Below are 22,393 nucleotides of genomic sequence, written 5' to 3' on the forward strand. Positions count from 1 at the left end.
GACTGACATTTTCCTTTGCAAAGCAGGCAGACATGTACAGTATGGTTAATGTTATCCCAGTATGAGACTTCAGCAGTCTTACCTTCAGGTGGCTCTAGACCTTTAGGTCCTGTTGGTTGAAATCCGGTTATGGCCCATTCAATCATTTGCTTGTTTTGCATGTCTACTGACTTGGAGGTGTCAGTGTCATCACTCTCAGGGCATGTGAGAAAAGTTTTGCCTGCTCTAGTGCTGGCTACCTACATAGTACAGCATCAACATTTTAATTTAGTTAATAAGCATAAACATAATACCACAACTCGAAAAAAATAAGCACCGTTTAAACTCCAACCTATAGCATCTCATGGCAACAAAAAAATCCCACCTGTAGCACCTCAAAGATGGCTTTCTTGTACATTGGTTGTTTATTGTAGGTTGGCTGGTGAAAGGCGTTGTGGAAAGAACTCAAAGGCAACAGTTTTTCTACACAGACCTACCGAGAGAGTTTAAACAAAACATTTAAAGCTGTAATTTCTTTGACAAAAGCGTCACCAAAGGGAGTTGCAAAAATAATCGGAACACTCCCGTCTACAATGGGTTGTACAAACAGTCTCGCCCCAAACTCACACCATAGGTCAAGCCAATGTTGCTGTGTTGGGCCTGACAGGCCGTTCACACAAAAATGGGAAAATCTGATAGTGCCACAGTGTAACTCTTTTATGTGAAATCAAGCTACAAAAAGTGTACTTATAGTTGACTCTGCATATTAAGCAGGGATACATTGGAAAAATCAGCTTTAAAGCTACTCCCACTCAAATGACACCTTCTGCCATAAAACTGAATAAAACCATAAAATACTCACCACAGAAAACTTGCCATCACCAAACCACATGACCCATCTGGTGCCTTCGGCCGCTCGGCTGCGTCCAGTCATCATCCAGGACACGATGCGACCTGGCCACCAGGAGAATCCTCGTAACTTCCCCCAAACTAACTCTCCAATGCCGAAACCTCTGCCATCCTGTAAAAGAAAACACACAGAATAGACTGAGTTACGCAGATGTAATGAGACAGAAGTCAAATCAATAAGACAAATTGTCTTTTGGCTTGTTTAATTCCATCACAGTTTCTATTAATGGGCAAATCTTGACATCTGCTATTGTTGTTGTTGTTGTGATAAAATGCAGGTATATCCATTCCCACAAGGTGGCTTTGAACTCTTTAAAAGTTGAAACTGTTGTAATAAAATGTTGACAAATTACTCATAACCAACTTAACACTTAAAGGGACAGTTCACCCAAAAATGAGAATGATTCAATCATTTAATCACCCTCATGCCATCCCAGATGTGCATGACTTTTTCTTCTGTAGAACACAGAGATTTTTAGAAGAATATGTCAGCTCTGTTGGTCTTACAATGCAAGTGAATGTATGTTAATATTTAAGTCCTTTTTATACCATAAATCTCCACTTTCACATTCATATTCTTCCACATTTTGAAAGTGAAAGTGGAGATTTATGGTAAAAAAGGACATAAATAATGATCTGTTCTTCACCCACACTTATCATATCGCTTCTGAAGATATGGATTAAACCACTGGAGTCTTATGGATTACTTTTTGTATCCTTTATGTGAATTTTGGAGCTTCAAAGGTCTGGTCACCATTTACTTGCATTGTAAGGACCAACAGAGCTGAGATATTCTTCTAAAAAATCTTCGTTTCTGTTCTGAAGAAGAAAGAAAGTCATACACATCTGAGAAGGCATGAGGGTGAGTAAATGACAAGAGAATTTTCATTTTTGGGAGAACTATCTTCAAAATATCTGGAAAATATCTGGATGCTGTCTATAAAGGATAGTTCACTCCAAAATGAAAATTCTCTCACGATTTACTCACCCTCCTGGCATTCCAGATGTGTATGACTTTCTATCTTCTACAGAACACAAATGAAGATTTTTAGAAGAATATTTCAGCTGTGTAGGCCCATACAATGCAATTGAATGGGTGCCAAAATTTTGAAGCTCCAAAATCCACATAAAGGGAGCATAATGCCATATGTAATCCTTATGACTCCAGTGGTTAAATCCGTCTGTTCAGACACGATATGATAGGTGTGGGTGAGAAACAGATCAATATTGAAGTCATTTTTTATCATAAATTCTCCTCCCTGCCCAGTAGGGGACAATATGCACAAAGAATGTGAAACACCAAAAATAGAAGGAGAAAGAGAATGTGAAGGAAAAATGACTTAAATATTGATCTGTTTCTAACCCACACCTATCATATCATTGTCTGGAGTACTTTTATGCTGCCCTTATGTGGATTTTGGAGCTTCAAAATTTTAGCACCTATTCACTTGCATTGTATGGACCTACAGAGCTGAAATATTCTTCTAAAAATCTTTGTTTGTGTTCAGCAGATGAAAGAAAATCATACACATCTGGGATGGCATGAAGGTGAGTAAATGATGAGAGAATTTCAATTTTTGGGAGAACTATCCCTTTAAACACAAGCCAGTTACCATTCTTTGAAGGTAGCTTACATGGTTAGCTGGATACTTTTCAGATTAATATAAATCTGGTGTGAAAAGTCAGATATCTTGCTCTTTTAACATAACTTAATAAATGTAATGCATCCGACTAACCAAATACCCCATGCTTGTTGAACAAAATCAACAGCATGCTAAATAACATTCCAAAGTTGAGGTAGCTTCTCGTACCTCGTACTCTGACTCAGTGTCTGTGGACTTGGGTGAGGTCTTGTCTCCATTTCCTATAGATACGGGCTCTGGTGTGGTAGCAACAGTTGGAGAGGCTGGATCCGTATGCTGCTGCTGCTGTTGGAATGGTGGAGGTTGCTGCTGGGGTTTGAGGCTCATCTGAGGTTGAGGCTGTGGTGGTTGCTGCTGTGCTGGCGGTGCTGGTGGGGGAAACAGCAGTGGGACGGAGGTTATGGAGCTCTCTTTCTGGGGCTCCGACTCTACCTCACCAAGTTCCTCCATTGAGTTCATCACAGACACCAGTTTTGCCTTCTTCTCTGCCTGCAACATAGGGAACAGCAAGACGAGAAGAGGAGGAGGTAAAGCTAAAGTTCCTTTAAGGCAAGTTCAATTGGTGACCATCTTGAAAAGCATTTAGAACAGAAATAGCAACATGAATAGCAACAGAAATACTAAGATTAGTATGGTAGTGTTTCATTCCAAGCATTGCACTCATTCAGAACTTAGTCGAGAACAAATCAAAACTTTTGCTGCAGCGTATTCTGACGTAGGCTTTTGTTGACCACTAGGAATTTTAGAGAGGCGGGTCCAGTTGTATTTTCGCAAACACAATATTCCCATGTGATTTCAAACTGACACGGCTCTTTCCACAACCTCAAAATGGAGCTTATGCACTCTATCCATTAAATGCCATCAGAGCTTCCTCAATAGTGCTTTGGCACCCTTATACTGTCTCTGTTAAAGCTTATGGACCAGCAAAGAAAACAGGCTTTCCTGAGTATAGCACAGCTCCAGCTCTAGTCTTGAGTAATGGTAACTCATCGGTTTGTTTATAGTACTGTAATCCCTAGAGCCAACATAAATATCCCCATCCTCTTGATAAATCACAAGTACCGTCTCTTTAAGATTGATAAGTGGCAGAAATCTGTGAAAACAGTCTCCTTTTCATTTAAGGGAAAGCTGTTTGCGATCACTTCATAACAGCGAGCTTTCCCCCCGTGGCTGAGATGGATGCATGGGGAGCAACACGCTGGAGAGTTCACTGAGTTTGTCCAACCTGACTCTAAGCTATTAGGTCAAAAACAGAGGACACGAGCCAAGTCATGACTTAAGCAGCTCACTGCAAATCCCCAACAGCTGCACCTCTCTCGCTCCCTCTTTCTCTCTCACTCGCACGTGAATCTCTTTCACAGCTGTACTTTCTCTGCTGCTGGGGTCCAACTCCATCTCCAATTTCACTCACATACACGTGAACCTGGCACAATCGCGCATGTGTGTGCGAAGAGAAAGAAAATGACTGGATCCATCCTCAGAAAGTTCTTCCTAGCTCTGTTCCAAAACCGAATGAGCAGCCTCACTGCCTATTGCCTAAAAGAATAGGGATGTGGAAAAACTACATATTTTCAAAACCAACTAATTGGTCGGTTGCGTAAACAACAAGTCAACTAATCAGTGTTAAGGAAGCCCTGTACAATTAGGCCGGTTTTGGATTCACCTAACCCTAATAGGCAGTGTTAACATAAGACATATTCTTTAATTTAAAAACAACTTAATGGAGCGTAACGGAATGGAACAGAACGCAGGGGTCTCAATGCACACTTTTATAAGTTGGACTATTTGTTCCTTGACACACCATCTATTAAAATCACAGTGCTTGTGGCAGGATGTTCAGGGAAACAGCGCAAGACTATTACCATCGACCAATGTAATACATTCCTAATACATAATACGTAATTTCCTTCTCAGGCAGCATTCTAACAATCATTGAACCTCATACATGACCAATTTGGGATGCTTTACATAGGCAGCAACATCACAAAAATAACCCTACAAGGAGACTACAACTACAATTAGACCCTATTCTTAATTAACATTAGCATGTAGCTAAGCTGAAGGCACAATACTCTCATAAGCATGAAAATACTAGGGCTGTCAACAGGGCTGAGAGACTAAATATGATTTTTCATTTAATTTCCCTTCAAGTGCTTTTAGATGTTAGTGCTGCCTTCGACACCATAGATCACTACACTCTCTTGAATAGGCTGGAGAATTATGTTGGCATTTGTGGACTTGCATTAGCATGGTATAGGTCTATTTAACAGACCGCTGCCACTTTGTCTGTGTAAACGAGGAATTGTCAAATTAAACAAAAGTTAAGTATGGAGTGCCACAGGGATCAGATTTAGGGCCTCTGCTTTTCTCTTTATATATGCTTCCCCTGGGAGATATTATCAGAAATTGTGGAAAAAGTTTCCACTGTTATGCCGACGATACCCAACTTTATATGTCTTCTAAACCCGACGAAATTTCACAATTCTTAAAATTAGCAGAGTGTATCAATGAAATCAAATATTGGATAACCAGAAATTTCCTCTACTCAATTCCGACGAAACAGAGGTATTAATTATTGGACCAAAAACCTCTAAAAATAAGCCACTAAAATATAATTTGTCTCTCGATGGATGTACTGTTACATCGTCTTCTACAGCAAAGAACTTAGGTGTTATATTTGATACCAATCTGTCTTTGAAAATCAAATTTCCAGTGTTTGTAGAACAGCACTCTTCCGTCTCAGAAATATTGCTAAGTTATAACACATGCTCTCTGTTGCTGATGCCGAAAAACTAATTCATGCATTAATGACCTCAAGACTAGATTATTGTAATGCATTACTGGGAGGATGTCCTGCAAGTTCAATAAATAAACTTCAATTGGTACAAAATGCAGCAGCCAGAGTGCTGACTAGAACCAAGAAATATGATCATATTAGCCCCATTTTATCGTCATTACATGGGCTACCTGTTAAATTTCGTATTAATTTAAAAATGTTGTTAACTAAATACAAAGCTTTGAATGGTCTAGCTCCGCAGTACTTAAGTGACCTTCTGACACGCTATATTCCGTCATGTTCATTACAATCGCAAAACTCTGGCCTGTTAATAGTTCCTAGAATATCAAAATCCACAAAAGGAGGTAGATCCTTTTTCTATTTGGCTCCTAAACTATGGAATAGTCTCCCTAACACTGTTCGGGACACAGATACACTCACTCAGTTTAATTCTAGACTAAAGACTCATTTATTTAGCCAGGCATACACCTAATTTATCCATCAACTCACAATTAGGCTGCTTTAGTTAGGTCTGTGGAACCAGAAACATTTATCATGATCTATAACTCTGCAAAAAATGTAATGGCATCTATGCTAATATTATTCTATTTGTTTCCCTGTCTCAACCGCGGGATTCATATCTTTGCCTGCATCACCTAGGTCTAATGATGGACTACACTCTTAAAATGGAATACACAGACTATCAATTAATTGCCAACAAAAGCCTTCCTCAGCCAACTAACAAAGGACAATGCATCAATGTGAATTTCTGCAGTAAATCCAGGATGAATTTCAAAGACATTAGTCATTAATCTTACAGTTCATACTAAATCTTGGTTTAAACACTGGCCCTTAACACTTACTTAGTTTACTCATTTTAAAACATGACTTGCACTGCACATAAATAACTAATATTGGCATTATATTCATGCTGGTTAGCCAGACGGGAATTGGCCCCCAAAGTAAGCCTGGTTTCTCCCTTATTTTTCTCCGTTAACCAACATCTTATGGAGTTTTGTGCTCCTTGCCACAGTTGTCTTCAGCTTGCTCACTAATGTTCTAAATCCAATTATTATTGAATTATTTATTTTTATACACAATTTACAATCATATTTAATCAAACTACATGATGACTCTAAGAATTTATAGATATAACAGTTTAATTTTCTTTTAATGCATGATTTTCTGTAAAGCTGTTTGAAACAACGTGTGTTGTGAAAAGAGCTATACAAATAAAAATGACTTGACTCATTTAATTGACATTAGCATGTAGCTAAGCTAAAGGCTCAATACTCTCATAAGCATGAAAACACCACGGCTGTCAACAGGGCTGAAAGACTAAATTAGATTTTTCATTTAATTGACATTAGCATACAGCTAAGCTAAAGGCACAATACTCTCATAAGAATGAAAATACTAAGGCTGTCAACAGGGCTGAGAGTCTAAATTTGATTTTTTTTTTTTCATTCAATTGACATTAACATGTAGCTAAGATAATGGCAAAATACTGCAATAAGTTTGAAAATACTAGAGCTGTCAACAGGGATGAGAGACTGAATCTGATTTTTTCACTTAAACACTACTAAAACTCAAATTATATTTAAATTTGACAGACATTATTTCAGCTATGGTAAAAAAAGCTACAAAGACAGATTGGTGCCATGGTTCTACCACGGTACTCAAACGTAAATATACCGGCAGTACCACAATGTCTTTCATTCATTACAGTTGTATGTTTTAATATTTGGTTGAACTTGGTTGTGAAGCAGTGTTTGCAGCTCAGACTCTGCCTTACCACGGTAACAGCATGTATCTGAGCTTAGTGATGCAAAAGGGGCTGTTCAAACAGGATGCTATACAAAGCACAACAGAACAGGACAGAATGCATTCATCTTGAAATGCACTCCAATCCTGACACAGCGTTTTAAACACTTTGTTTATGCTCCAAATGCTGATAAGAGAGCAAGACGCAATGGCCAAAGACCTCCATGTAAGTCATCGCCAGTGCTTGGAACACATTTAAATTTCGAACGCACAGTTTTTGCATTGGATGTGTATTTTTATCTTAAATTTGATGAATATTCGTATTTCAAAATTTTATTTGACAACCTTACACTCACAAATATTGGTTGATACAAGCCATTTTTAATTACACTCAACTATTATTTTGATCATTTTAAGAGTTGAATGAAATATAAGTGCACTCTGAGCCAGTTATCATAGGAGGCAGCATAATTAAGTTGCCTACCTTTTGGAACAGACTTTGTGTCAGGAACGCACCTATGATGCCTTTAATGCTGCCTCCGTAGGCAGCTTGCTTTGTTTTGGAACAGAGCACCAAAGTCTGTCTTAGCTCACTCTCTCCATTATAGTGGCTATACATTCACACAAGCCCGCAAAGTTGGAGAGTGGATCTGGAGCCAAAAGCTCATGAGTGTATGTGGATGTGTGTATGTGTAACAGAGGGGATGATGGTGTGGAGTAGAAACATGTGGCCTCAAATCAAGGAGCTCCAGTGTAATTTATAAATATCTGTATAGCTTCACTGGCTGCTTCGATGAGCTGGGCCATATGTGTTGCACTGTTTGTCTTTGACAGCGGTTGACTGTGGAGAGAGAACTTTAAAGGGATAGTACACCCAAAATGGAAAATTCTGCCATCATTTACTCACTGTCCTTTTGCTTCAAACTCGTGTGACTTTCTTTCTTCTGTGGAACACAAAATGGAAACAGAGCAAAAATAGAGTGAGAGATGCATAATAAAGGGGTGCTGTTAGGCACAGCGGAGATTAGTTGTTTTCGGTTGCCAAGCCATAGCAACTTTGTGTATTTGCAGGTATGTGTGTGTGTGTGTGTGTGTGTGTGTGTGTGTGTGTATGGGCTATTTTACAACGGCTCCAGACATGGCTCATCCAATCAGAACGGGGTCTGAACTAACTGTTAATAATGTTAGTTTTAGAGTCTTTTGTTTTTAACTCAAGTGTTCCATAATGTAAAGCTGTTTTTCCACTATATTTATAAAGTATATTTACTATAATTACTGTATATGCCAGATATGTAATTCATTTTTTATGAATAATCTTATCTATTTGCTTGTGTCCATCAAGTTCTAAATAAAAGGAGAAAATGATCAAATGAGATGAAGTGACTTGGGTTCTATTCATTAAAATGAATAAATGCATTGGGTATCATGGACTGACAATGAACAATGATTTGTTTACAGCATTTATAAGTGTTGGTTAATGTCAATTAATTCATTGTTTGTTTAAGTTTATTCATATTGCATTTACTAATGATAACATGTACAATTTGTAGAAATTAACATTAACAAAGATTAATAAATGCTGTACAAGGATTGTATATTGTTAGTTAATGTTAACTAAGGAAGTGAACTAGTGTTAACAAATACAACCTTATTGTAATGTGTTACCAGTAATTTTAATTTATGAAACATTTAATTCACTGATTTATCTAAAATTAGACATTAGAACCAATCTCAGGGTTGTTTGGTGTATAAAACTTTTTTTTTTCAATTAATTTCTAGCAAAAATAATTACAGTATGTATAGTAGTTATGTACACTGTTGCTATGATAAAAAATGACCTCTGCCATAATATACGATTTTGTATTAAATTTGAGTGTTCAGTAGCAAACATCACTGAAAATTGATTTTACTTTAAGGTAATCTTAGACCAATCATTTCAGGCCAAGCATATAAACGGGAATGAATTGGGAATGAATTGCTTCCTCATGAAAGGAGAGGATTATTTATTTTTATATATAAAAAGAAAGAAATCAATAGAAAACTGACACCCCAAAAACACCAGTGGGGAGGAAGAAAGTATAAGAGATTTGCTTCTGGACTTTTTTTTCCTCAGCCGTAAATGCCCCTCTTCGGGGGCCTCAGTTTAGCAAGTCGGGCTCTTGAAATCGAGGGAGGGGGAAACGAGAGGGAAGGAAGGGGGTTGGGTTCAACAAGTACAGTACAGTACTTTACAGTCTTTTATCGGTCATAACCACACCACACGGCCCACCTCAGCAATAACAAGATATATGTGCAGTGGTTATGCACAAGGGAAAGCTTAAAATAACCAATGTTGTTATGTATAAGTAAAACCTACTAGAGTATAGAGCATTGGACATATAGCTAGTCAGAAGAAAAAACTAAACAAAAACGAATGTTATTTTTGTAATCCCTTTGGCTTTGCCATTTACTTAATAAAATAATATGCCACAAACTTCTCAATAAAAATCCTACAAACATGAATGGGAAATGCTGCATTATGTTTCCATAGAATGGATCAAGATATTCAGTACCATGGGATATATCAAAGTAACACTGAGTAACACAGTATTACCATGACACCATCACTGTACCATGGTAACACCATTGTACATTTGTGTAAGGGAACAATCACCGCAACATAAATCTCAAGCCTTTAATATTCTACATCAGCATTAAGAAAACTTACTTGTTAGTGGTTTTGGTTGGAAAATGAACCAGAGTAATTTACAATACAGTACTGCTGTTATTCTATTCAGAATGCAATTAAGAGAGATACAGAGCAGATGGAAGTATACAGTATTAAGAGATGTTCACGTACGGTTGGAAAACTCCAATCCATACAGGTAGTGCATTTAAGCATATTACTGGATTTATTTGGGAAATAATCAATATCATTACCACCTACTGAACAATACTGCATTGTCTGTATTTCAGTCGATAATGCGTATTTGGTCATCGAAATGCTTTGCTATTCAAGTGATACAGCCATTAAAATATTACAGTTTTTTGTTTATGATGATATGGTTTCAAATAAATTTTCCAGGTTCAATTCAAGCTCAATTGACAGCATTTGTGGCATAATGTTGATTACCACTAAAATAATTTTGACTCGTTGCTTGTTCACTTAAAAAACAAAAAAGAAAAAAAAAAGCAAACATCAAGTGCTCAGTAAGGCACTTAGGATGGAAGTGAATGGGGCCAGTCGAAAAACGTTAAAATACAAACAGTATCAAAAGTATAGCCACAAGATGTAAACAATATACATGTTAACAAGATTTAAGTGATATAAATTAGGAATTTACCAGCATTTCGCTGTGTACCAGACTACAGGGTTTACCGCTATTATGTCGTCATGACAACGAAGTTGTAATATTGGACAAAACTTTAAACAGATGAATTACAATTATAATTTTCACATCTTGTGGCTATATTTTTGAAACTGTGTATACTTCAATGTTTCTGTACTGGCCCATTCACTTCTATTGTAAGCGCCTTACTGTAACTGAGATTTTTGCTCTTTTTAGATAAACAAGAAACAAGTCAAAATTACTTTTTGTAGTAATCAGCATTATGCCACAAATGCTGTCAACTGAGTTTAACTAGTAACATTTCTTTAAGGGTAAAAATCACACTGACTAACAGCCAAGCCTCTTGAAGAACTAAATGAGAATTAATCTGTGCATACAAACAGTATAAAGCATTCCCAAACTGATACGTAATGTGTTACCCTCAAATTTTGTGCAATATGGAGAAACAGTTAGAAATAATTCAATTTAAAAGCCGGCAGAACAGCAAATTCTGCTTAAATTACCACAGGCAGTGAGTATGAATGGCTATCATCACTGTAACAATCATATTTATATTGATGTGGCTTTGGTGGGCCTGTACAAAGGCTGTTCACATTTTAGCTCCAGAGTCTAGTGGATAGGGCTGGGCAATATATATTGAATATTCACTTATTCAATTCGAATATTCATAGTCAATTTGCTGGCGATATAAAATTAAGCAATATCGCAAATACTGTATTGTGATGATTTTAATGCACATTGTATTTGGCCACTACGTTTACCAATTAGCATGTTATGAGGGTAACTTCACGATGTTTCAAGGCTGCACAAATAATGAAAATGACATCACAATCACGGTATGGTCATATGTGACTATTAAACAGCAAAAAGCTGCTATTTATTAAATTAAAACTTTGCCATGGTCTGCTTCAGAATGAATGGGTGACGCACTGTTCTTTATGCACACGCGAGGCTTAAGATATGCTGTTTTTTTTTTTTTTATTAACATTTTTTATTGATTCCTACATTAAATAAAGAAGAGCAAAACATACACTACTGGTCAAAAGTTTTGAAACACTTGAAATGTTTCTCATGATTTTAAAAATCTTTTGATCTGAAGGTGTATGCTTAAATGTTTGAAATTAGTTTTGTAGACAAAAATATAATTGTGCCACCATATTAATTTATTTCATTATAAAACTAAAAGTTAATAAAACATTTTTTTTTTTTTTAATTTATGACTTGGACCAAATAATAAACAAAAGCAGCCAATAAGTGCCCAACATAGATGGGAACTCCTTCAATACTGTTTAAAAAGCATCCCAGGGTGATACCTCAAGAAGTTGGTTGAGAAAATGTCAAGAGTACATGTCTGCAAATTCTAGGCAAAGGGTGACTACTTTGAAGATGCTAAAATATAACACAGTTTTGATTTATTTTGGATTTTGTTTAGTCACAACATAATTCCCATAGTTCCATTTATGTTATTCCATAGTTTTGATGACTTTACTATTATTCTAAAACGTGAAAACAAATTATAATAAAGAATGAGTAAGTGTTTCAAAACTATTGACCTGTAGTGTATATACATGGAATCAACATTTAAACCCCACAACCACCCCTCCCCCTCCCAATCCCCAACCCCGCCCTGACCCCCAACAAACAGCCCTGTGGTCACATATGAGTATATACACATGATTATAGACACACACCAAAAAAAAAAAAAAATTTTATAATAATAATAATCACACGTCCAGCAACGTCAGATATCCGCCCCATTTTTCCATAAACAAATTAAATTTCCCTAGTCTTTTAAAAGACCCTTCTTCAAAGGCCATCACGCTCCCCACCTCCGAGCACCACTCCTGAAATGAGGGCATTCCAGCCGACCTCCAACCTCTTAAAATTATCTGTCTGGCGATCATGATCACTGGTTAAGACCCAACTCTTTATGTGTCTATTCTCAACGTCGATGACTGCCCCATCGCTCAAAATACAGAATCTGGGGCAAAATGAAACCTGAGTGCCCAGTACATCACTCACAAGACTCTGAACCTTCAACCAAAACTCCTGAATCTTAACACACTACCAAAAGACATGGGTTATGTCTCCATCCTCTGATTGGCATCACCAGCAGGTGGGTGTGTCTTTAAGACCAAGCCTATACAATCTAGAGGGGGTCCAATAGAATCAATGTAAATTTTGAATTGCATAAGGCGCACCCTTGCATCTCTAGATGCAGACTTGATGTTTTTTTTAATCCTAGCCCACTCTCTCTCCTCCAACACCAAGTTTAAATCTTTCTCCCATAATCTCTTGTGAGAAGTTGAAGCTCCATCCCCCAGACTCTAAATTAGCAGGGAGTAATACACTGATGCCTCATGACCTTTTCCAAAAGCAGTAATCACCACTCCCAGAGTATCTGCCGCTTAAGTGGGGTGTATGCTACTCCCAAAAATAGTACAGAGCAGGTGGTGCAGTTGTAATTATCTAAAGAATTGAGATCTGGGAATCCCAAAATTTTGAACCAGATTTTCAAAGGATCTCAACACTCCACTCTCATATAGGTCACCAAGTGTATTAACCTCCCTCACAATCCACTCTGACCAGCAGAAAGGGGACTTATTAATACATAATTTGGGGTTAAGCCATATGCTCGAGGCAACATTTAAATAAATGTCCAAATTAAACACTCTGGACTCTTTTGTCCACACCGATTGTAAATGCGAGATAACGGAGTGTAATTTAACTTCTCCAGTTAGTTTGATAGAAACGCTTTGCAATGGCGAGATAGGGGCAAGAACTTCCAGTTCAATACAAAACCAGGGAGGGGCTCTCTCAGGTGGAAGCGACCAATGAATGAAATGTCTGAGAACGAACGCATAATAATAAAACAAAATCTTGGGTAGGCCTAGCCCACCTTTGTCAGTCGGCCAATGCAGCTTACAGAAATGTAATCTGGGACGTTTCCCATTCCAAAAGAAGGACTTCGCTATACTATTAAATTTCTTGAAATAAGAGAGGGGGACATCTATAGGGAGTGACTGTAGCAGGTAGTTGAATTTTGGAATACAATTCATTTTAATAACATTAACCTTCCCAATCATCGATAAATGTAATGAAGCTCACCTGCCCACATCGCTTGAAAAGCTTTTATTAAAGGGTCAAAATTAACTCTAACTAAATCACACAAATTTTCTGGGAATAAAATACCCAAATACTTAATGCCCTGTTTGGGCCACTGAAAGGCACCTGGCTGAAAAGCCGTTATCGGGCAGTATGCTGTCAGAGCCAAAGCTCATTCAATCGGATTTAGACCAATTAGCTCTGTATCCCAAGAACTTAGAAAAGGAATGAATAATTCTGTGGAGGCAAGGCATAGATCTAGAAGGGTCAGAGATGAATAATAAAATATCATCTGCGTAAAGCAAAAGATTATGCACCACTCCTCCCTCCTCTCTTATCGCGGCTGCTAATGGTTCCAGGGCAAGACAGAACAATAATGGGGAAAGAGGGCACCCCTGCCGGATGCCCCTATCCAGAGTAAAATAATCTGAAATTAATCCATTTGTTTGTACCGCCGCTACCGGGTGTCTACAAAGTAACTTAATCCATCCAATAAAAGTATTCCCGCACCCGTATATTTCCAAAATCTTAAAAAGATAATCCCATTCTACCATATCAAACGCCTTCTCAGCGTCAAGTGAGATGGCCGAGACCGGGGTCTGATCATTCGCCACTGACCACATAATTTTGATGAAACGCCTAATGTTATCAGAAGAGCTGTGGCCCAGAATAAACCCCACCTGATCTGTATGAATAAGAGATGTCATTACTTTACTTAATCGGTTAGCCAGAATTTTTTACAATATTTTTACGTCTAGCTGGATCAGGGAAATTGGATGGTAACTCTTACATTCGCTTGGATCTTTGTCCTTTTTAAGAATCAGACTGATCCAGGCTTGTGTCATGGTTGGCGGAAGCTTTCCATTCTTTAATGATTCCTTATAAACTTCTAACAAAAGTGAAGCCAGTTCTTTAGCATAAGATCTAAAAAATTCAGTGGCAAAACCATCTGGCCCCGGAGCCTTGCCTGTAGGCAAGGCCTTAATTACCTCGCCGAGCTCCTCCAAGTTTATCTCAGAATCAAGATAATTTTTTTGCTCAGTCGTCAGTTTACGGAGTTCTAATGGTTCCACAAAGTTTCTAATATCTTCATCGGTAGATGAAGATGTGGAACTATAAATATCAAGATAGAATTCTTTAAAAGCATTATTAATATCAATGGCTGAGGCAAATATTTCACCACCAGCAGTTTTCACTGAGGGAATGGTAGAAAAAAGATCCTCTCTGCTTTATATATCTAGCCAAAAGCTTCCCTGCTTTGTCCCCCGACTCAAAGCATGACTGTCTTGCCCTGAATAGCCAAAACTCCACCTTCCATGACAAAACAGGGTTATATTTGTATTTCAATCGGGTCAATTCTTTGAGGCCATCAGATGACATTCGCGCTTCAGCTCTGCCTCGGCACTTTTAATATTCCCTTCCAACTCCACGGGTTCTTGTGCTTTGGATTTTTTGATGAATGAGGCATACTCTATGATCCGACCCCTAAGAACCACTTTAAGTGCCTCCCAAGCCACGCCCACAGAGGATACTGAGGACTAGTTGGTCTCCATATAAACATTGATTTCAGCCTTTAACATTTGTTGGAATTCAGGATTTTGCAAAAGGGATACATTAAAGCGGCAACTATATGATTTCCTTTTCTCCGTATGTGGCAACACCTCTAAACTCACCAGGGCGTGATCTGAGACTAAGATGTTTCCAATTGAGCAATCCACTACAGATGAAATGAGGGACTTAGATATATATATATGTATATATGTATATATATATATATATATATATATATATATATATATATATATATATATATATATATATACAGGTGCATCTCAATAAATTAGAATGTCGTGGAAAAGTTCATTTATTTCAGTAATTCAACTCAAATTGTGAAACTTGTGTATTAAATAAATTCAATGCACACAGACTGAAGTAGTTTAAGTCTTTGGTTCTTTTAATTGTGATGATTTTGGCTCACATTTAACAAAAACCCACCAATTCACTATCTCAAAAAATTAGAATACATCATAAGACCAATAAAAAAAAACATTTTTAGTGAATTGTTGGCTTCTGGAAAGTATGTTCATTTACTGTATATGTACTCAATACTTGGTAGGGGCTCCTTTTGCTTTAATTACTAACTCAATTTGGCGTGGCATGGAGGTGATCAGTTTGTGGCACTGCTGAGGTGGTATGGAAGCCCAGGTTTCTTTGACAGTGGCCTTCAGCTCATCTGCATTTTTTGGTCTCTTGTTTCTCATTTTCCTCTTGACAATACCCCATAGATTCTCTATGGGGTTCAGGTCTGGTGAGTTTGCTGGCCAGTCAAGCACACCAACACCATGGTCATTTAACCAACTTTTGGTGCTTTTGGCAGTGTGGGCAGGTGCCAAATCCTGCTGGAAAATGAAATCAGCATCTTTAAAAAGCTGGTCAGCAGAAGGAAGCATGAAGTGCTCCAAAATTTCTTGGTAAACGGGTGCAGTGACTTTGGTTTTCAAAAAACACAATGGACCAACACCAGCAGATGACATTGCACCCCAAATCATCACAGACTGTGGAAACTTAACACTGGACTTCAAGCAACTTGGGCTATGAGCTTCTCCACCCTTCCTCCAGACTCTAGGACCTTGGTTTCCAAATGAAATACAAAACTTGCTCTCATCTGAAAAGAGGACTTAGGACCACTGGGCAACAGTCCAGTTCTTCTTCTCCTTAGCCCAGGTAAGACGCCTCTGATGTTGTCTGTGGTTCAGGAGTGGCTTAACAAGAGGAATACGACAACTGTAGCCAAATTCCTTGACACGTCTGTGTGTGGTGGCTCTTGATGCCTTGACCCCAGCCTCAGTCCATTCCCTGTGAAGTTCACCCAAATTCTTGAATCGATTTTGCTTGACAATCCTCATAAGGCTGCGGTTCTCTCGGTTGTTGTTCATCTTTTTCTTCCACACTTTTTGCTTCCACTCAACTTTCTGTTAACATGCTTGGATACAGCACTCTGTGAACAGCCAGCTTCTTTGCCAATGGATGTTTGTGGCTTACTCTCCTTGTGAAGGGTGTCAATTATTGTCTTCTGGACAACTGTCAGATCAGCAGTCTTCCCCATGATTGTGTAGCCTAGTGAACCAAACTGAGAGACCGTTTTGAAGGCTCAGGAAACCTTTGCAGGTGTTTTGAGTTGATTAGCTGATTGGCATGCCACCATATTCTAATTTTTTGAGATAGTGAATTGGTGGGTTTTTGTTAAATGTGAGCTAAAATCATCACAATTAAAAGAACCAAAGACTTAAACTACTTCAGTCTGTGTGCATTGAATTTATTTAATACACGAGTTTCACAATTTGAGTTGAATTACTGAAATAAATGAAGTTTTCCACGACATTCTAATTTATTGAGATGCACCTGTATATACAGGCGCATCTCAATAAATTAGAATGTCGTGGAAAAGTTCATTTATTTCAGTAATTCAACTCAAATTGTGAAACTCATGTATTAAATAAATTCAATGCACCAGACTGAAGTAGTATAAGTCTTTGGTTCTTTTAATTGTGATGATTTTGGCTCACATTTAACAAAAACCCACCAATTCACTATCTCAAAAAATTAGAATACATCATAAGATCAATAAAAAAAAACATTTTTAGTGAATTGTTGGCCTTCTGGAAAGTATGTTCATTTACTGTATATGTACTCAACACTTGGTAGGGGCTCCTTTTGCTTTAATTACTGCCTCAATTCGGCGTGGCATGGAGGTGATCAGTTTGTGGCACTGCTGAGGTGGTATGGAAGCCCAGGTTTCTTTGACAGTGGCCTTCAGCTCATCTGCATTTTTTGGTCTCTTGTTTCTCATTTTCCTCTTGACAATACCCCATAGATTCTCTATGGGGTTCAGGTCTGGTGAGTTTGCTGGCCAGTCAAGCACACCAACACCATGGTCATTTAACCAACTTTTGGTGCTTTTGGCAGTGTGGCAGGTGCCAAATCCTGCTGGAAAATGAAATCAGCATCTTTAAAAAGCTGGTCAGCAGAAGGAAGCATGAAGTGCTCCAAAATGTCTTGGTAAACGGGTGCAGTGACTTTGGTTTTCAAAAAACACAATGGACCAACACCAGCAGATGACATTGCACCCCAAATCATCACAGACTGTGGAAACTTAACACTGGACTTCAAGCAACTTGGGCTATGAGCTTCTCCACCCTTCCTCCAGACTCTAGGACCTTGGTTTCCAAATGAAATACAAAACTTGCTCTCGTCTGAAAAGAGGACTTTGGACCACTGGGCAATAGTCCAGTTCTTCTTCTCCTTAGCCCAGGTAAGATGCCTCTGACGTTGTCTGTGGTCCAGGAGTGGCTTAACAAGAGGAATATGACAACTGTAGCCAAATTCCTTGACACGTCTGTGTGTGGTGGCTCTTGATGCCTTGACCCCAGCCTCAGTCCATTCCTTGTGAAGTTCACCCAAATTCTTGAATCGATTTTGCTTGACAATCCTCATAAGGCTGCGGTTCTCTCGGTTGGTTGTGCATCTTTTTCTTCCACACTTTTTCCTTCCACTCAACTTTCTGTTAACATGCTTGGACACAGCACTCTGTGAACAGCCAGCTTCTTTGGCAATGAATGTTTGTGGCTTACCCTCCTTGTGAAGGGTGTCAATGATTGTCTTCTGGACAACTGTCAGATCAGCAGTCTTCCCCCATGATTGTGTAGCCTAGTGAACCAAACTGAGAGACCATTTTGAAGGGTCAGGAAACCTTTGCAGGTGTTTTGAGTTGATTAGCTGATTGGCATGTCACCATATTCTAATTTTTTGAGATAGTGAATTGGTGGGTTTTTGTTAAATGTGAGCCAAAATCATCACAATTAAAAGAACCAAAGACTTAAACTACTTCAGTCTGTGTGCATTGAATTTATTTAATACACAAGTTTCACAATTTGAGTTGAATTACTGAAATAAATGAACTTTTCCATGACATTCTAATTTATTGAGATGCACCTGTATATATATATATATATATATATATTAAATAAAATCTATTCTAGAATAAATCTTATGGACTGATGAAAAAAGTATAGTCCCTACCAGATGGGTTCAAAAGTCTCCAAATATCTGTAAGACCAAGGTTTTTACACATCCTGTGAAGCATCACTGTTGCTCTAGGGGGCTTACACAATTTTGCTTCACTGTGATCAAGGACTGAGTCTATCTAATGATTAAAGTCTCCTCCCAATATTATATCATGAGGGGTGCCAGCGGCTTGTAACATTTCTTCAAGAACTATAAAAAAGCCCAGATCATCAGCGTTAGGTGCACAGATATTAGCCAAAATCAACCTTTGCCCCTGAATTTCTGCTAAAACAATAATGACTCTTCTTAATTTATCTTTAATCTGTTTGAGACATTTGAATTGAAGATGTTTACTTAACAATGTAATGACTCCCCTGCTCTTACTTGAGCCAGCACTAAAGAAAACATGCCCACCCAAATCTTCCCAAATTTTTCAGCTTCCTGCGGGGAAAGATGCGCTTCTTAAAGAAACACTATATCATATTTCTTACATTTAAGAAAAGAAATAACCTTCCTTCTTTTTATGGGGTGCCCAAACCCATTCACATTCCATGTGGAGAAAGACAATCCACTCATATTAACATTTGACATTTTGACATATTAGAAAAAATAGATTGTGTGTCAAAAATAAAATTATAAAGACCACATTCCAACATTAGAGCAACAAACAAACCCCAAACGTCCCCTAGAACAAAAAAAAAGAAAAATGTGCGTATTAACCCCGTGCACGACAGCGCCAACCGGCGTCCATCCCTCTAAACTCAAACAGTCCATGTATGCCTATGAGAGCCCCCACGACAACTTTGCCATCGGATTGCTCAAGTCTGGTGCTTCTATACAAATTTTGTGAGACAGAACTACACAACAGAAAATAATAAAAAAAACTCCAGCCAATAGGTGGGATAAACACAAAAACTTGTAGATTCATCCACAACTGTTCCGAAGGTGTGTTATCCCTCAAAACAAACTCCAGCCGCTAGGTGGAACCAGCACAAAAAATAAATTTAAAAAATGCGCTCAGTTTCCTCAGACAGTCAAGTGAATGTTCAGTAAGTCAGGCTCACTCGGCTGATACACGAGAGCAACAAGTGCCTTAATCACTCCAATGATTGCAAGAAATATTCCAGAAAACAAACTCCAACCAATAGGAGGCATAAGAACAAATAACGTGCAGGTTCATCCACAAACTGTTCCAAAGTAGTGTTACTCCACAAAACAAACTCCAGCCGCTAGGCGGAACAACACAAAAAGGAACAAAGAAGGAGCTAAGTTCCTCGGACGGTCAAGTGAATGTTCAGTGAGTCAGGTCCACTCGGCCGCATAGACAGCACCACACAATATCCTACTCAGTCCATTGACTTTATGAAGGACAATGCTTCCTGTGGGCATGTAAATATTTTGCAGCCATCCTTAGAATCTATTCTCAATTTGGCTGGGAACATCTGTGCAAAAGTGACCTTCCATTAATGTGAGAGTTTCTTGCATTCCTTGAATCTATCACGTTTCAAGTCTGGGAACAAGAAAATGTTATGGTTCTTCCAAGAAAGCCTTCCTTTACTCCTCGCCTCGCGCAACACAAGATCTTTATCGGTTGATCTCAGAAATTTGGTCAGAATTCTCTCCCTCAGCGGATCTCCGAGCCGGGACTCTGTGAGCTTGCTCGATTTCTAGCTTATGGCCTGTTATGTCGAGCAGACTCGGGAAGAGCTCGTCTAGGAATTTCACCATATCTCAACCTTCTTCGTTCTCAGGAATTCCAACAATTTGGACGTTGTTTTGCCGTCGATGATTCTCTAAATCTTCCCATTTTCCAAAACGCAAGTCCGTCTTGGTCTCTAGCGGGTTAGCAGCTAATTCCCTCTCCGATGACTCCAGATAATCGATCCGTTTCTCAACATCCGACATTCTTGTAACCATCTCAGTGAATTTCGTTTCCATGGAAGTGATCGATCGATGTATTACAGCAAGATCCTCCAAGTCCGCTACAACCTTCGTCAGCATCACCGACATGCTTGCCAGTTGCCGCTGAATCTCTCCCACCGCACCGTCCAAACTGAGTCCCTGGTCTGCGGCCCTGTCTGGGGTATCAGTTTGAGCACGTAAGTGTCTTTTAATGTCTCCAGAGCCTGAGGATTTTGAATTCTTTGACATGCCAATCCTAGAATAGTTATGGATCAGGGTGTATAGAATCTCACCGGTTTAAGACATAAAAAGAATTTAAATCTAGCAAAGTGCGCAGAGCTTGCCGTTCACACATCCAACCCTCGCATGGTGCCACGCGACCTAAGATATGCTGTTTTAACATTTTTATTTATCTCAGAGCTGTTCGCTTGCATTGTGAAAGCAAAGTGATGCAGGTTCACACATTTAAGCAATTCCAAACATTTGTAACTGCTACAAATCGAAAAACACAACACAGTATCACAGAAAAAGAGGAGATGACAGCGAGATAACCAGATTTGTAATGACAGACATTGTGAATTGTCCAGGTACACACTGCACACCAGACTGTTTCCGACAAAATAAAAGCCCAGGTGAAGTAAATACAACAGAATTATGCAACTACTGTATAAAACAAATCAAATCCTCAAAATAATAATAATTCAGTATTATATTATAATAATAAACTCGACTGGGTCCGACGATAAAAATTCAGTATTACAATAAAATAAAACTCTAAAAAATAAGTGAGTGAAGAGGTAGATTTTGCACACCCTGATCATTCACAAAAAATGTTTTAGTAAAAATACTGTATACTGCAGGTAAATGTTGCTTTTTCATACTGTTTTGTTGTATTATTGCATATAAATGAAAGTTATGAAATATCATTCATTCTTTCATTTAGTGAAAAACTGTGGAAAACATGACTTTTATGCCATTTTGGAGCAAATACGTAATTATCGAGATATCGTCAATAGGCTGAAAAACGTTGACATATAAATTTTGTAGCCATATCGCCCAGCCATACTAGAGGATGCATTTAGTTGTGATTATGCTGGCTCCAGTAATTAGTCGTGCTGCAGAGGTCAGGCATGCAAAATGAGTCCATTTGTAAGTTCCTTAAAGTTGATGCCTTTTAAAAGCATCTCTTCATTTTATTCAGTTCAAGCTGTTCAAAAGTATTATTTTTGTCTTTAATCTGTTATTACCTTATGATTGTGAATTAACTGTCAAAGCTACGCCTTTGAAACAGCAGTAAAAGTCTGCCTGCTTCTGTCTGTGCAGCCTTGACTCAGAGTACGAATGAGCTCTGGCAGAGCGCTAATCACACGCGGTTCTCGGGTTCACTCGGTTCATTCATATTTGCATATCCTTAAAAAGACACTCACCGCATTTCCGTTTCAACACAAACTATATCTGCTGCCAGTCTTATGTGTTTACAGAGCTGACCCAAATCTGACAGACAGATCAAAAGCACATTATCTTTGTTTTAAACCTTTAAAGCAAAACTGTCTCGTAAATAAGTCTAAAAGGACTTTGTCTCGATTGAGACAAAACATGTTGCATCTAGGTAGCTTGACAGTGTAAGTAACCACAAAAAGTGCATTGTCAGATAACGGTACACTTAAAGGAGAAGCATAAACATACAAACGTAAACAAGGTAAAGATTTGCCTCATGCACAATATCCTGCGGAGGCAGTAAAGCAGGAAATACATTCGGCTCTCTGCAATCCCCTGTGATAACATACACTCTAGAGTAAAAAAAAAAAGAAAGCCTTTTAAGGCAAACATCAAAGCATTTTGTATTGTACTTGCAAACGTTTTAAGCCTGGTCCAGTGCTCTGGTTTTAAAGATATGGGTTTCCTTTAAGCTACTCTGGGCA

At 38.4% G+C, this 22,393-nt stretch overlaps 1 protein-coding gene across 5 annotated transcripts in view; it reads right to left on the reverse strand.

The window, feature by feature from the left end:
* LOC127411308 (DNA (cytosine-5)-methyltransferase 3A-like) overlaps window positions 1–22,393 on the reverse strand; it is an 87,627-nt gene that overhangs the window by 25,683 nt on the left and 39,551 nt on the right. For all 5 annotated transcript variants that reach the window (XM_051646791.1, XM_051646792.1, XM_051646790.1 and 2 more), the window contains 4 exons: window positions 2,700–3,020; window positions 842–1,000; window positions 365–472; window positions 83–239 (listed from right to left, as the gene is read on the reverse strand). In XM_051646791.1, the coding sequence (XP_051502751.1) occupies window positions 83–239; window positions 365–472; window positions 842–1,000; window positions 2,700–3,020 (745 nt within the window). The remainder of the gene's footprint in view (window positions 1–82; window positions 240–364; window positions 473–841; window positions 1,001–2,699; window positions 3,021–22,393) is intronic.

This window comes from Myxocyprinus asiaticus, chromosome 20, assembly GCF_019703515.2.
Source record: "Myxocyprinus asiaticus isolate MX2 ecotype Aquarium Trade chromosome 20, UBuf_Myxa_2, whole genome shotgun sequence".
Taxonomy (NCBI): Eukaryota; Metazoa; Chordata; class Actinopteri; order Cypriniformes; family Catostomidae; genus Myxocyprinus; species Myxocyprinus asiaticus.